This window comes from Microcaecilia unicolor, chromosome 6 (assembly GCF_901765095.1).
Source record: "Microcaecilia unicolor chromosome 6, aMicUni1.1, whole genome shotgun sequence".
Lineage (NCBI taxonomy): Eukaryota > Metazoa > Chordata > Amphibia > Gymnophiona > Siphonopidae > Microcaecilia > Microcaecilia unicolor.
In genome coordinates, this window is record NC_044036.1 from 10,789,792 (window position 1) to 10,803,423 (window position 13,632).

At 49.3% G+C, this 13,632-nt stretch overlaps 1 protein-coding gene across 1 annotated transcript in view; it reads right to left on the bottom strand.

Annotated features, from left to right (window-relative positions):
- CCDC24 (coiled-coil domain containing 24) overlaps positions 1-13,632 on the bottom strand; it is a 115,364-nt gene that overhangs the window by 24,015 nt on the left and 77,717 nt on the right. Inside the window, exon 6 of the mRNA XM_030205355.1 lies at positions 11,925-11,979. Coding sequence (XP_030061215.1) covers positions 11,925-11,979 — 55 coding nt within the window. The remainder of the gene's footprint in view (positions 1-11,924; positions 11,980-13,632) is intronic.

Consider the following 13,632-nt stretch of genomic DNA (forward strand, 5'->3'; position numbering starts at 1 on the left):
TTGTGTAATGTGAAATGTTACAGCTGATTATGTCAACTTAATAAAAATGATTGAAACATAAAATACAGCATTGTTTTAACGCTAACCAGCAGCCTGTGAAGCCGGAAAACAGAAAGAGAACCTGCGCAATTCTTAACGGCAAAGCGATGATGTCATCAGGGGGAGGGGGGTCTGTCAGATATGCTGGATAGTTGGATTAACGAAGGTCGGATAATCGGGACTGTACTGTATTTGCAGTGGGGATTCTGTAGGGATTCTGTAAGAGAAACACCTTACTCTTTGATGTATGGTATAGATTTCACTACCATAGAAGTTGAGCTACACTGACATAAAAACATGAATACAGCACAGACAGCTGAGTGAACACATAGTAACATAGTAAATGACGGCAGAAAAAGACCTGCATGGTCCATCCAGTCTGCACAACAAGACAAACTCATACGTACTACTTTTTGTGTATACCCTACTTTGATTTGTACCTGTGCTCTTCAGGGCACAGACCGTATAAGTCTGCCCAGCACTATCCCTGCCCAGGGCCGTGCCAACACAGTAAGCGAGGTAAGCACGGCAGGAGGGCACCGTCCTCTGGGGGGCGCCCCGCCATGCTTATCTCGCCCTCTCCCTTGTCCCAACTGCCCGCCCTCTTCTCCCCCCCAACAAGATCCCTTTTAAATTTACCTCCGTCCGGCAGCGAAGGCGCAGCGTCAGTGAAGGAGGCAGCGCTCCCAACGTCTCTACTAGTCTTCCCTTCGCTCAGTGTTCAGCCTTCTTCTGACGTCAAGGAAATGATGCCTCCTTCACTGACGCTGCGCCTTCGCTGCCAGACGGAGGTAAATTTAAAAGGGATCTTGGGGGGGGGGAAGAGGGCGGGCAGTTGGGACATGGGAGCGGGAGGGCAGGGGAGAGAGGAGCATGGATGGGAGGGCAGCGATCACCTTCACGGGGGGGAGGGGGCACGTGCGCGCAACTGTTCATCTACGGGGGGGGGGGGCACCAACTGATCCTCTGCAGGGGGGCACCACAGACCCTTGGCACGGCCCTGTCCCCGCCTCCCAACCACCAGCCCCTCCTCCCAACCACCGGCTCTGGCACAGACCGTACAAGTCTGTCCAGCACTATCCCCGCCTCCCAACCACCAGCCCCTCCTCCCACCACCGGTTCTGGCACAGACCGTATAAGTCTGTCCAGCACTATCCCCGCCTCCCAACCACCAGCCCCTCCTCCCACCACCGGTTCTGGCACAGACCGTATAAGTCTGCCCAGCACTATCCCCGCCTCCCACCACCGGTTCTGGCACAGACCGTATAAGTCTGCCCAGCACTATCCCCGCCTCCCACCACCGGCTCTGGCACAGACCGTATAAGTCTGTCCAGCACTATCCCCGCCTCCCAACCACCAGCCCCACCTCCCAACCACCGGCTCTGGCACAGACCGTATAAGTCTGCCCAGCACTATCCCCGCCTCCCACCACCGGCTCTGGCACAGACCGTATAAGTCTGTCCAGCACTATCCCCGCCTCCCAACCACCAGCCCCGCCTCCCACCACTGGCTCTGGCACAGACCGTATAAGTCTGCCCAGCACTATCCCCGCCTCCCAACCACCAGCCCCTCCTCCCACCACCGGTTCTGGCACAGACCGTATAAGTCTGTCCAGCACTATCCCCGCCTCCCAACCACCAGCCCCGCCTCCCAACCACCGGCTCTGGCACAGACCGTATAAGTCTGTCCAGCACTATCCCCGCCTCCCAACCACCAGCCCCGCCTCCCACCACTGGCTCTGGCACAGACCGTATAAGTCTGCCCAGCACTATCCCCGCCTCCCAACCACCAGCCCCTCCTCCCACCACCGGTTCTGGCACAGACCGTATAAGTCTGTCCAGCACTATCCCCGCCTCCCAACCACCAGCCCCACCTCCCAACCACCGGCTCTGGCACAGACCGTATAAGTCTGCCCAGCACTATCCCCGCCTCCCACCACCGGCTCTGGCACAGACCGTATAAGTCTGTCCAGCACTATCCCCGCCTCCCAACCACCAGCCCCGCCTCCCACCACTGGCTCTGGCACAGACCGTATAAGTCTGCCCAGCACTATCCCCGCCTCCCAACCACCAGCCCCTCCTCCCACCACCGGTTCTGGCACAGACCGTATAAGTCTGTCCAGCACTATCCCCGCCTCCCAACCACCAGCCCCGCCTCCCAACCACCGGCTCTGGCACAGACCGTATAAGTCTGTCCAGCACTATCCCCGCCTCCCAACCACCAGCCCCGCCTCCCACCACTGGCTCTGGCACAGACCGTATAAGTCTGCCCAGCACTATCCCCGCCTCCCAACCACCAGCCCCGCCTCCCAACCACCGGCTCTGGCACAGACCGTATAAGTCTGTCCAGCACTATCCCCGCCTCCCAACCACCAGCCCCGCCTCCCACCACTGGCTCTGGCACAGACCGTATAAGTCTGCCCAGCACTATCCCCGCCTCCCAACCACCAGCCCCTCCTCCCACCACCGGTTCTGGCACAGACCGTATAAGTCTGTCCAGCACTATCCCCGCCTCCCAACCACCAGCCCCTCCTCCCACCACCGGTTCTGGCACAGACCGTATAAGTCTGTCCAGCACTATCCCGGCCTCCGGCTCTGCCACCCAATCTCGGCTTAGGATCCATTCCTTCTGAATAGGTATTATATTTATTTTAAAATGTTACATTCTGCACTACCACAAATGTTCTAGGTGGATTACATTCAGTTTACATACATAGTTATATAAAACAAATATAAGATAAAGAGCAGCTAAATAAAATATTTATTTGTTGCATTTGTATCCCACATTTTCCCACCTATTTGCAGGCTCAATGTGGCTTACAATGTTCCGTCATGGCTTTCGCCATTCCAGAGCAGAAGATACAATTGGTGTTAGAGAACACGGATGATATAATTGAATTAAGCAAACAGATATAGTAAGAAAACATTCGGAAATAAGGTAGAGTGGTAATGTGTCACGCTTTCAGTTACTGATCATTGTGGTACGCCTTGTCGAAGAGATAGGTCTTCAGAGATTTACGAAAGTTAATTCGTTTGTGGAGTGGAGGAGTGGCCTAGTGGTTAGGGTGGTGGACTTTGGTCCTGAGGAACTGAGTTGGATTCCCAATTCAGGCACAGGCAGCTCCTTGTGACTCTGGGCAAGTCACTTAACCCTCCATTGCCCCATGTAAGCCGCATTGAGCCTGCCATGAGTGGGAAAGCGCAGGGTACAAATGTAACAAAAATAAAATAGATACTATTGGAGATTCTACATGGAATGTTGCTACTATTGGAGATTCTACATGGAATGTTGCTATTCCACTAGCAACATTCCATGTAGAAGGCTGCGCAGGCTTCTGTTTCTGTGAGTCTGATGTCCTGCACGTATGTGCAGGACGTCAGACTCACAGAAGCAGAAGCCTGCGCGGCCACATTGGTGATCTGCAAGGGCCGACTTCTACATGGAATGTTGCTAGTGGAATAGCAACATTCCATGTAGAATCTCCAATAGTAGCAACAGTGGAGGAGTGGCCTAGTGGTTAGGGTGGTGGACTTTGGTCCTGAGGAACTGTTAGATTCCCACTTCAGGCACAGGCAGCTCCTTGTGACTCTGGGCAAGTCACTTAACCCTCCATTGCCCCATGTAAGCCGCATTGAGCCTGCCATGAGTGGGAAAGTGCAGGGTACAAATATGACAAAAAAAATAGATTTTAAGTTAAGTGGCAATGCATTGCATAATTGCGTGCTCATGTAGGAAAAGCTGGACGTGTGTTTTAGTCTGTATTTTAGTCTTCTGCAGTTGGGGAAGTGAAGATTAAGGAATGTGTGGGCTGATTTTTTGGCATTCCTGGGTGGTAAGTCAACAAGGTCTGACATGTAGGCCGGGGCGTCTCCGTGAATGATTTTATGAACCAGAGTGCAGACCTTGAACGTAATACGTTCTTTAAGTGGGAGCCAGTGTAGTTTTTCTCTTAGGGGTTTGGCACTTTCGTATTTTGTTTTTCCAAATATGAGTCTGGCTGCAGTGTTCTGGGCTGTTAGAAGTTTCTTGATGATTTGCTGTTTACAGCCAGCATAGAGTGCATCGCAGTAATCAATGCAATGCAGTAATATAAAAATTAAACAAAATAAATCCTTTGGCGATTATTAGACCTTAATTCTTTCATCACTTAATACCTAAGCCTTTGTGTGGTAGGGGAAAAGGATTGTTCATAATATGTACATTCTTTTAATTCTTCTGGATAAATATATGTATATAGGACCAACATGAAAGGAAACCAATAAAGTACACTCAAAGAACAAGAAATAAAGTCAAGAGAACATAAAACAATATATGATAATATATACTTTTTGGTGTATGACATCTATGCAGGTGAAAGACATCTGAAGAAGAGCTCAAATATAACAACATCAATATCTAATTTAGCTTTCTTACTGCAGTATTGACAACCACAACAGACTAGATAGAAGGTGAGTTGCAGTTCTGAAGGATACCAGCAGAGAGCAGCATTGCTTCAAAATACATAATAGAGAATTCTATTTTCTGGCCACTAAACAGGTATCTATCACCTTACATTTTTTTTAGTCTTGTTGTTTTGATTTGTTATCCTTTACTTCTGTGGTGGGGGGGGGGGGGTGTTGTTTTGTTTTGCTCACACCTTTTCAGTAGTAGCTCAAAATGAGTTACATTCACAATCTAAGTTTGTACCTGAGGCAATGGAGAGTTAAGTACCTTGCCCAAGATCACAAGGAGCAGCAGTGGGATTTGAACCAGCCACCTCTGGATTGCAAGACCAGGGCTCTAATCACTAGGTCACTCCTCCACCCCAAAGAATCTTGTTACTCTTTAGAATTCTAGAATCCTTCTTTATTTAGATTATGCTCACACCTTTTTCAGTAGTAGCTCAAGGTGAGGTACATTCGGGTACACTGGGTTCTCTGTCCCTGGAGGGCTCACAATCCGAGCAAATGGAGGGTTAAGAGGGGCTTTTACTTAGGTGCACTGGCATTTTTAGCATGCGCTAAAAATAGGTGCACGCTAAATGCTAAAGATGCCTACAGAAATACATTGGTGTCTTTAGCGTTTAGCGCGCATGCTAAAAACACCAGCGCGCCTTAGTAAAAGACCCCCTAAGTAGGGTTACCATATTTTGACCCTCAAAAAGGAGGACACATGCCCCACCCCACCACACACCCCACCCTGCCCCGCCCCTGTCACACCCCACCCCACCCCTTTCACGCCCTCGAAGCGGCAGTCACAGATCGCCTCCCTTTGGGCCTTCCCTCCCTGTGTCCTGCCCTCGCGGAAAACGGAAGTTACATCAGATGAGGGCGGGACACAGGGCGGGAAGGCCAGAAGAGAGGCAATCTGCTACTGCCATCCTGAATGCAGGGGGCCCGGAGCCGTGGAGGCAGGCAGGTGAGACCGCGGACTGCAGCGGCAGGGGGTGGCAGCGGGGTGGCCTTGCCCCGGACCCCACCTAGTCTTTCGGTGGCCCTGTCCTGGAGAACTGGGTTCAATTCCCACTGCAGCTCCTTGTGATCCTGAGCCAGTCACTTAACCCTCCATTGCCCCAGGTACAAAGATTGTAAGCCCAATAGGGACAGAGAAAGTGCCTGCATATAATATGTACAGTGCTGTGTACATCTAGTAGCGCTATAGAAATGATCAGTAGGAGTACTCACAGCCCCCTACCATCTCCCTCACAGCACGTAAACAGCTGCAGTCCACACACCTAGGAAATCACAGTAGCCCAGACTACAGAGACACCACCCAGGGAGAAACAGGATAATGGAACAGCCAAGAAGGTGTTATTTGACTGGGGGGGGGGGGGGGTTGTTTGAGAAAAAGGAAAATTGTCAGCAGTTTAGTGCAGGGGCGTAGCCAGACCGGCGGGAGGGGGGTCCAGAGCCCGAGGTGAGGGGCACATTTTAGCCCCCCCTGGTGCTGCAACCCCCCTGCCACTTTTGTCCCCCATCCCTTTCGACCCCCCCCCCCTTCTGCCGCCACTGCCAAGTTCCAACCCGCCACCGCCAGCTACCTTTGCTGGCGGGGGTCCGCAACCCCCACTAGCTGAAGTCCCCGTAGTGGGTAAAAAAGGCTGAAAACAGCCATGGCCATCCGGTAAGATTGCCCTTACTGCGTGGCTATGTGAGGGCTTCCACGCTAACCCGCCGGTTAGCACGCGTTGACCGATTACAGCTGGGTTAGCACCACGCTAAAAAATACAGGCTGATTTCCCCTAGTGCAAGAAATGGTGTTACGCTGGGGCTGGAATTACCGCTGTCACCTGTATTAGGCCAGTAGTAGCTCCAGATTAGCGTGCAGTAAGCTCGTGTTGGGTTTACCACCGCGTTGCAAAAGGGCCCCCTGAGTGCTGCAAACAGATCTCGCAGTTCAAGACAGTCAAACTATGCAAGTGACGTTTATTTGGCGGTTTTAGCCCCCCCCCCCCCCCCCCCGCAGTAATAGCACAAGACAACCACAAGGGGTCAGAGATGCATTTTGAACTCGGGCCAGCGACACTGAAAGAAGCCAAGAGAGAGGTACGTCTGGCAAAGGCGGAAGCAGAAGAACAAATGGCTAGAAATGTAAGGAGGGGCGACAAAAATTTCTTCAGGTATATTAGTGAAAGGAGAATGACTAAAAAGGGAGCTCAGAGAGGTTCTGGCGGGTCCTCTTAAAGATTTGTTTAATAAATCCTGGGAGACGGGAGAGGTTCCAAGGGATTGGAGAACAGCAGACCGCCAAGACCTGTCGTTTCTTTCTTTACAACATCCGTAAAATCCGCCCCTTTCTTTCCGAGCACTCTACCAAAACCCTCATCCACACCCTTGTCACCTCTCGTTTAGACTACTGCAATCTGCTTCTTGCTGGCCTCCCACTTAGTCACCTCTCCCCTCTCCAGTCGGTTCAAAACTCTGCTGCCCGTCTCATCTTCCGCCAGGGTCGCTTTACTCATACTACCCCTCTCCTCAAGACCCTTCACTGGCTCCCTATCCGTTTTCGCATCCTGTTCAAACTTCTTCTACTAACCTATAAATGTATTCACTCTGCTGCTCCCCAGTATCTCTCCACACTCGTCCTTCCCTACACCCCTTCCCGTGCACTCCGCTCCATGGATAAATCCTTCTTATCTGTTCCCTTCTCCACTACTGCCAACTCCAGACTTCGCGCCTTCTGTCTCGCTGCACCCTACGCCTGGAATAAACTTCCTGAGCCCCTACGTCTTGCCCCATCCTTGGCCACCTTTAAATCTAGACTGAAAACCCACCTCTTTAACATTGCTTTTGACTCGTAACCACTTGTAACCACTCGCCTCCACCTACCCTCCTCTCTTCCTTCCCGTTCACATTAATTGATTTGATTTGCTTACTTTATTTATTTTTTGTCTATTAGATTGTAAGCTCTTTGAGCAGGGACTGTCTTTCTTCTATGTTTGTACAGCGCTGCGTATGCCTTGTAGCGCTATAGAAATGCTAAATAGTAGTAGTAGTAGTAACAGCGGACATGGTCCCTCTTCACAAAAGTGGTGATAGGGAAGTAGCTGGAAACTACAGGCCGGTAAGCCTCACTTCGGTTATTGGAAAAGTAATGGAAGCGATGCTGAAGGAAAGGATAGTGAATTTCCTGGAAGCCAATAAGTTGCAAGATCCGAGACAACATGGTTTTACCAAAGAGAAATCGTGCCAAACGAATCTCATTGAATTCTTTGATTGGGTAACTGGAGAACTGAATCATCGACATGCTAATTTGACACAGTTCCCCACAGGAGGCTTTTAAATAAACTCGATGGGCTGAAGATAGGTCCCGAAGTGGTGAACTGGATTAGGAACTGGTTGACGGACAGACGCCAGAGGGTGGTGGTGAATGGAATTCGCTTGGAGGAGGGAAAGGTGAGTAGTGGTGTGCCTCAGGGATCGGTGCTGGGGCCGATTCTGTTCAATATATTTGTGAGTGACATTGCCGTAGGGTTAGAAGGTAAAGTTTGCCTATTTGCGGATGATACTAAGATCTGTAACAGAGTGGACACCCCGGAGGGAGTGGAAAACATGAAAAAGGACCTACGGAAGCTAGAAGAATGGTCTAAGGTTTGGCAATTAAAATTCAATGCGAAGAAATGCAAAGTGATGCACTTAGGAAGTAGAAATCCACGGGAGACGTATGTGTTAGGCGGGGAGAGTCTGATAGGTACGGGCGGAGAGAGGGATCTTGGGGCGATAGTATCTGAGGATTTGAAGGCGACGAAACAGTGTGACAAGGCGGTGGCTGTAGCTAGAAGGTTGTTAGGCTGTATAGAGAGAGGTGTGACCAGCAGAAGAAAGGGGGTGTTGATGCCCCTGTATAAGTCGTTGGTGAGGCCCCACCTGGAGTATTGTGTTCAGTTTTGGAGGCCGTATCTTGTTAAGGATGTAAAAAGAATTGAAGCGGTGCAAAGAAAAGCTGCGAGAATGGTATGGGATTTGCGTTACAAGACGTTTGAGGAGAGACTTGCTAAACTAAACATGTATACTGTGGAGGAAAGGAGAAACAGGGGTGATATGATACAGACGTTCAAATACCTGAAAGGTATTAATCCGCAAACAAACCTTTTCCGGAGATGGGAAGGCGGTAGAACTAGAGGACATGAAATGAGATTGAAGGGGGGCAGACTCAAGAAAAATGTCAGGAAGTATTTTTTCACGGAGAGAGTGGTGGATGCTTGGAATGCCCTCCCCAGGGAGGTGGTGAAGATGAAAACGGTAACGGAATTCAAACATGCGTGGGATAAACATAAAGGAATCCTGTTCAGAAGGAATGGATCCTCAGAAGCTTAGCCGAAATTGGGTGGTGGAGCCGGTGGGGGGAAGAGGGGTTGGTGGTTGGGAGGCGAGGATAGTGGTGGGCAGACTTATACGGTCTGTGCCAGAGCCAGTGGTGGGTGGCGGGACTGGTGGTTGGGCGGCGGGGAATAGTGCTGGGCGGACTTATGCGGTCTGTGCCCTGAAAAAGACAGGTACAGATCAAGGTAAGGTATACACATACGGGTTTGTCTTGTTGGGCAGACTGGGTGGACTGTGCAGGTCTTTTTCTGCCGTCATCTACTATGTTACTATGTTACTTACCAGAGAAATGTCCTCTTCTCTCGGAACTTCTCAGAAAGAAAGTTCAGTGGGACCTTTCCTCTTTATATAGTTTTGAATCTAAGGGGCCATTTTTAAACAGGCTCTTTGAAGCTGACTCAGCAACCTATGCAAGTATTCTACTTAGGGTTACCATACGTCCGGATTTACCCGGACATGTCCTCTTTTTGAGGACATGTCCAGGCAACCGGGCGGGTTTTGCCAATCTGCCCGTTTGTCTGGACAAATGGGCAGACTGGTGGGCGGCCATTTTGAATCGGTGCCGAGATCACCAACAGGAAGGATGCATGCAGGGCAGCGCTCCGGGCAGGAAAGAGGGGGCTCTTTCCTGCCCCGAAGAGGTCACTAGACCACCAGGGCAGTAGTAAGGGGAGGGGGTAACAGGGAGGGGGGGTGACGGGGTGTGTGACATGGGGGAGGGGGAAATGTGAGGGGGCGGAGCGAGGGTGTGAAAGGGGGCGGCGCGGGGTGTGTGGTGGGGGCGGGGCATGTGACCTCCTTTTTGGGGGACAAAATATGGTAACCCTAATTCTACTTCCCTACACCTTAATTAACACTTAATTGAGGTCGCTGGATGAGCTACCTCTCCAGCAGCCAAGGAACAGAAAATAACTGCCTTTTAGAACAAGTGGGAAAATCCACTATTTCTGGGATAAGCAGTATAAAATGTTTTGTACATTTTTGGGATCTTGCCGGGTATTTGTGACCTGGATTGGCTACTGTTGGAAACAGGATGCTGGGCTTGATGGACCTTTGGTCTTTCCCAGTATGGCAATACTTATGTACTTTCTCCCACTAGACACCAGGAACCCTCAAGTAAGAGCAGAAAGAGCTGGGGGAGGAGGCCATAGAAAGGAATTGGGGGGGGGGGGGGGTCTTAAAGGAACGTCAGGGAGTTGTAAAGGTGAGAGCACTGTTTTGCACCTGCAGCCTCTTAATGCACTGTTGATTGCGTGGATGAAACTGCTCTACTGGCAATACACTTAGGGGGAAATTCGACAACTGGGCACATCCATTTAAGCACCCCAAGGACGAGTGGTGGGAGCCTTATTCTATAACAGCATCTGGGCAATTCAATTTCAGTTTCAGTTTTGGCTTCAGCACTGAAACCGGCCAGAAATTCACATATGGACATATTCCAGTCGATATTCAGCGCTATTTAACCAGGTAGAAATGGCTGCTGACCAGTTACATAGCGTTTCGGCATCTAACCTCTAATATTCAGTGCTACATAATCGGTTATCTCCGCTGAACACTGCCAATTAGTGCTGAAAAGATAACTGGTTATATTGCACGATAACTGGCAATAGTCATTGCTGGCCAAGTTTAGCAGCCAAATTGGACCACCTAAATAGCAGTGCTGCCTTTGGCCGCTATAACCTTACCATGCCAGTGCCAAATATTGATTGAACCGGTTGAGCCAACCAAAAATAACGGATGTGTCACTGCAAATGGCCTGCCATGAATATCGGGGGTCAAGGCAGGTTGCCTCCTGTGTGCGGAATATCGGCCTTATTAAGTTTACGCCAGGACCCCAAAACTTTTCTCTATGCCCCATGGCTCTCCTCCTCCCCAAATCAGAACCGAAAGAGCTCCCACTTCCTCCCTCCCTCCCCTCCAATCAGAAGAAGCCCTTCTCCAAGACCCACCTATAACCCTTCCCCACAAAACCTACCGTACCAGCCTGGTGGTCTAGCAGCTAGTCGGGACAGGAGTGATCCCCAGGTCAAAATGGCTACCGTGGCTTCTAAGTGGCACCAGTATTTAACTGAGTTCACATATTCAGAGTTGTTATCTGTATAGGTAACAGCCCTTAATACACAGTTTGTATGGTTCCCACACCAGCACTCTCTCTTTAGTCTACGTAGCAGTCGAGTATCACCAATATCAGATCATTTTTGGGGCTGCCCTAGCTGCAACCCTTAATCTGACCCTTTTTAAACCAGACAGTATCAGACCATTTAGCAATTTAAACAACCCAACGTTATCCACATAAGTTTTCAAAACATATAGCTAAACCAATAATGTGTTGACCGGCTGCCAGCAAACACATAATCAACTTTGGATTATTGGGGGCAACCGGGCGGGTTTTGCTAATCTGCCCATTTGTCCGGATTTCTGGACAAACGGGCAGGCTGGTGGGCAGGCTGTCCTATAGGACGGCCCGCCTACCAGCCTGCCCGTTTGTCCAGAAATCCGGACAAACGGGCAGATTGCTAGCCTCCCCTCCCCTTACTTACTACTGCCCTGGTGGTCTAGTGACCTCTTCCGCCTTCGGGGGAAGGAAAGAGCCCCCTCTTTCCTGCCCGGAGCGCTGCCCTGCATGCATCTTTACTGTTGTGATCTCGGCGCCGCTTCAACTCTCGGTGGCCATTTTGAATCAGCGCCGAGATCACGAACAGGAAGGATACATGCAGGGCAGCGCTCCAGGCAGGAAAGAGGGGGCTCTTTCCTGCCCTGAAGAGGTCACTAGACCACCAGGGCAGTAGTAAGGTAAGGGGAGGGGGGTGACGGGGAGGGGGAGTGACGGGGGAGGGGAAAATGTTACAGGGGGCGGAGCGAGAGCGTGAAAGGGAGTGGGGCGGGGCGTGAAAGGGGGCGGGGCATGTGTCCTCCTTTTTGGGGGACAAAATATGGTAACCCTATTCATATCAAGCTGGTAATTTTAACACATACACTCCCAGATCAGGGCTTGGCCTAACCAACAACACAACTTCTACACTGTGTTTCGGTGCTTCTGTGGTAGAGTAGCAGCGGGTTTTCTTTCTCTGCCGGTTCCCTTACCTGCAAGAAAGCGATATTTCTCTTCAGGGATTGACACTCCTCCTCCAGAACAGATCTGGGAAGAGAAGGTGATATAGATTTAATGGTGATTGTGGAAGCCCTCTATCGGCTCAAAAACCATCAGAAAACCTACAGGCAAAACACACTAAAAGAATACTTTAGCAGCATCCCAGACTATCTCTGACCGGTCACCGTGCCTTGGACCTGTAACTATCACAGCAGTTGATGACAGCATCCAGGCATTCTAACTAACACCCAAACCGATCAACTGAAAGTAGTAATGGGGTTACGGCTTCATTTTATACAAACTACCTTCCAATCACGTGTTGTATAGACTGAATACATAATATTTCATGTTCATGTTAGAGAAAGCCTCTTCTCTTTTTTGGAGTTGACACATAGGAAGTCTATTCTGGTGCTTTGCTGTGCTGGTGGAGTGTGTGTGTGTGTGTTGGGGGGGGGGGGTTCTTATTATTAAAAAGTGAGGTTATACTGAGTTTCTATATTTGCATTGTTATATTGCTCGCTGCTTTCTTTCTTTATTCAATGTGTAATTAAACTCTAGAATTCATTGTCAGAGAATGTGGTAAAAGCAGTTAGCTTAGCAGGGTTTAAAAAAAAAAAGGTTTGGATAATTTCCTAAAAGAAAAGTCCATAAGCCATTCTTAAGATGGACTTGGGAAAATCTGCTGCTTATTTCTAGGATGAGCAGGATAACATCTTTTGGGATCTTGCCAGGTACTTGTGACCCGGACTGGCCACTGTTGAAAACAGGGTACTGGGCTTGATGGACCTTCGGTCTGTCCCAGTATGGCAACACTTATGTTCTAACATTGTATTCTTTTGTTTTGTATGGCCCTCGTGTTTCCATGGGCTCATGCTTTTCCAATGTTTCGTGATGTGTGAACTTCAATAAAAGACCTTGTTAAATTAAAGAAAAAAAAGAGAGAAAGACTCTACTGCACTTTCCATATCCTGTGTGCTCTTGTCATTAAAGAGTTAAGAAAATACTTCCACTCACTCAGTACCTTTAATAGGTAACCATAATGCCCTCTAAATATTTTACAGATATTTATCTTTTAGAATCCCTTGGTTTTCTTTTTCTACAGGGGAGAATATAAAAATAATTGTCCATTAGAACGAGCTGTATGGTAAGTAAATTAGACAAAAAGGATGTTGGGTATCCAGTTGGAAAGCTAGATACATATTTTACACTGAAGGAAAAAAGCAAATTTAGCACTTTAACAGCAAATCCGCTCCTTTTGAACTATTAGCATCAAACAGGTCAGATTTACAGGAGCTCTATAACATGTGAGCTGTGAAATTCACCACGGGATGTTTCCCCCAAATTATCCCCTTCCCCATCCTCCAGATTCTATAAGTACATAAGTAATGCCACACTGGGAAAAGACCAAAGGTCCATTGAGCCCAGCATCCTGTCCATGACAGCGGCCAATCCAGGCCAAGGGCACCTGGCGAGCTTCCCAAACGTACAAATATTCTATACATGTTATTCCTGGAATTGTGGATTTTTCCCAAGTCCATTTAGTAGCGGTTTATGGACTTGTCCTTTAGAAAACCGTCCAACCCCTTTTTAAACTCTGCTGAGCTAACTGCCTTCACCACGTTCTCCGGCAACGAATTCCAGAGTTTAATTATGCGTTAGGTGAAGAAATATTTTCTCTGATTTGTTTTAAATTTACTACAC